Genomic DNA, 2,406 nt, shown 5'->3' on the forward strand with positions numbered 1-2,406 from the left:
ATACGAAGTGAGAGAATATTCATCTTCAGCCATCAGATTACACCATTCTCTTGAGTAATTAATCCGAAAGAAAACAATTCTTTGGAAATGTTAACTCCTTAATTTGTATGTCTACTGTATACCTTATAGTATACTCTACATTCCAATGTAGAAAAATGTCACTACAGAGAATATTTTTTCTTTTTTTTTCTTATTTTAAAAAAATAAATGCGATTCAATAACAAAGATTAAAACTGAAAGAAACAACACTATCTTAAAAAATATAAACTATAAATATTCATATTTCTTTCCATCAACACTTGCTTGATTGAGTGTTTAATAATATAAACTATAAATATTCATATTTCTTTCCATCAACACTTGCTTGATTGAGTGTTTAATAAAATAAAAAAATGTGTTTTGTTTTTTATCACCACTATAAAGAATGCCCTCCTTGTCAGACTGAGAAGTGTGACAGTGTCACAATGTCACAGAGTCACAATGGTCACCACGGGGTTACCCATCGGCCACCGGTTGTCTGCTTCTCAAACAAATAACAACAACATGATAACGACAGAACGTATCGGTCGGTCATCATATACTGGCAATGAATCCGATGCAAAAGCAACCCTGATGAGGTAGACGACAGATGAGATAAGAAGATGAAATGAATGATGATAATACCCCCAAAAAGTGTGTTTGTCGTGAATCGATCCACTGTTGATTTTTTTTTTTTTTTTTTCATTTCCCTGCTATTGACTGGACGTCACCCCTGTGGCGTGTAGAAGGTACACAATAATGTCCCTGTGTCCGCCGAACGCGGCTATGTGTATTGCACTCCACCCGTCTCTACTGGCCAACTTGACGTCCGCACCGAACCTCACTAAGAGTTTTACAAGTTCCAGGTTGCCGTTCTGACAACTCTGGTGGAGGGCCGTCATGCCCTCTTTGTCGAAGAAGTTGATGTTGATCTTGCCCTCCCTGTCCTCAAGAATCTGCTGCAGTTCCAGCATGTCCTCGTTGCGGACAGCCTCTTCAAATATCTTCTGGTACGGAGATATCTGGGGTGGAGGGTTACAGCTGCTCATGATCATACCTCAGCCCGCTACCGTCGTCATAAGAGAGGGACCGCCGCCGAGCCCGTCTAGTCAATGATCTACTCGTCGGCTGGTTTGTTGTCATGCGCCGATATGTTCCCTTTCGCCAGAAATTACAGCCAGTTCCAGTTTTCGTAACACCACAACCAGCCCGCTGTTATACTTGTGTTTAGAGTAACTCCGCCGCAGCTTTCTTTCTCTCGCTCTCTCGGTCTCTCGCTTTCAACTCAAATAGCCCAGACTGATCGTTTGTCGTTCCGATTGCATCAGGCCCACAGATCGCTCCAGCTGACTAAGGGAAATAATTTTAGTGTGAAACTTATTTTTCTTTTGACGTGACAGGTTCTTAGGGGGGACCTCGACCAATGAGATCGCTAGAAGGGGGATTCCTTAATGGCGGAACGTCACATCTGATTGGTTAACCTTTGTCCAATACTATAATTCCCGAGTTTATTCACAAGCCATTGACCGTGGGAAAGAACGCGGTCTGGTCCACAACAGCAATGGGTTCTGATACAATACTCACCGAGACCGCGGGTCACTCGACGTAACCCAGTAACTCAGCCCCGCCCACCTACACCACAAGTCTCACGGGCGTGGTGTTGGGGGGGGGGGGGGGGGGGGGGGAGGGATCCTCCAAGCTAAAATAAACCATGGATTACGAAACAAACACAGAAACCTAGTTCCGCAACCTGTTTTACCTCAACGAAGAAGATGGCCTATTTATTAGCACGGCGTATCTTCCGTCTAGGTAGACCGATAGACGGGATTAAAGAAACCTGCAGGAACATGCGCAATGCGTGTGAAGACGACTGCAGGACCAGTGGACTTAACCCGCTGGTGTGAGTGGGATATTTTCGAGGAATGTCCTTGTGCTCACGTGGTCAAGTAAGTTGGCTTTGACGACACTTGACACCTACAGGTGTGGGAGACATCCAGCTTTTTAATCCACTGTTAAGTCAACACAGACAGGAGATAGTGGCCAACCGCAGAGAGAGAGAGAGAGAGAGAGAGAGAGAGAGAGAAGAGAGAGAGAGAGAGAGAGAGAGAGAGAGAGAGAGAGAGACAGACAGACAGACAGACAGACAGACAGACAGACAGACAGACAGACAGACACACAAACACACACACACATACACACACACAGATAGAGACAGACCGACAGAGAGAGACAGAGAGAGGGGTTCCGTATTTGCTCCCACGAACCCCTTGTTTTTGTTTGTTTTTTTAAAACATTCTGAATTGTTTTGCGTAAGTAAGTATACTGTTATATTAAACAGATGATACAGTTATATATTTTTTCACTCAAAAATAAACAAAACAAAACAAG

At 43.7% G+C, this 2,406-nt stretch overlaps 1 protein-coding gene across 1 annotated transcript in view; it reads right to left on the bottom strand.

The window, feature by feature from the left end:
- The window catches only part of LOC121384132 (notch-regulated ankyrin repeat-containing protein-like), a 4,382-nt gene extending 3,037 nt beyond the window's left edge, over positions 1-1,345 (bottom strand). The window contains exon 1 of the mRNA XM_041514377.1: positions 1-1,345. This exon is cut by the window's left edge and continues 3,037 nt beyond it. Within this exon, the coding sequence (XP_041370311.1) occupies positions 732-1,073 (342 nt within the window). The 5' untranslated portion in view covers positions 1,074-1,345 and the 3' untranslated portion in view covers positions 1-731.
- Between the last annotated feature and the right edge of the window lie 1,061 nt (positions 1,346-2,406).

This window comes from Gigantopelta aegis, chromosome 10, assembly GCF_016097555.1.
Source record: "Gigantopelta aegis isolate Gae_Host chromosome 10, Gae_host_genome, whole genome shotgun sequence".
NCBI classification, from domain to species: Eukaryota; Metazoa; Mollusca; class Gastropoda; order Neomphalida; family Peltospiridae; genus Gigantopelta; species Gigantopelta aegis.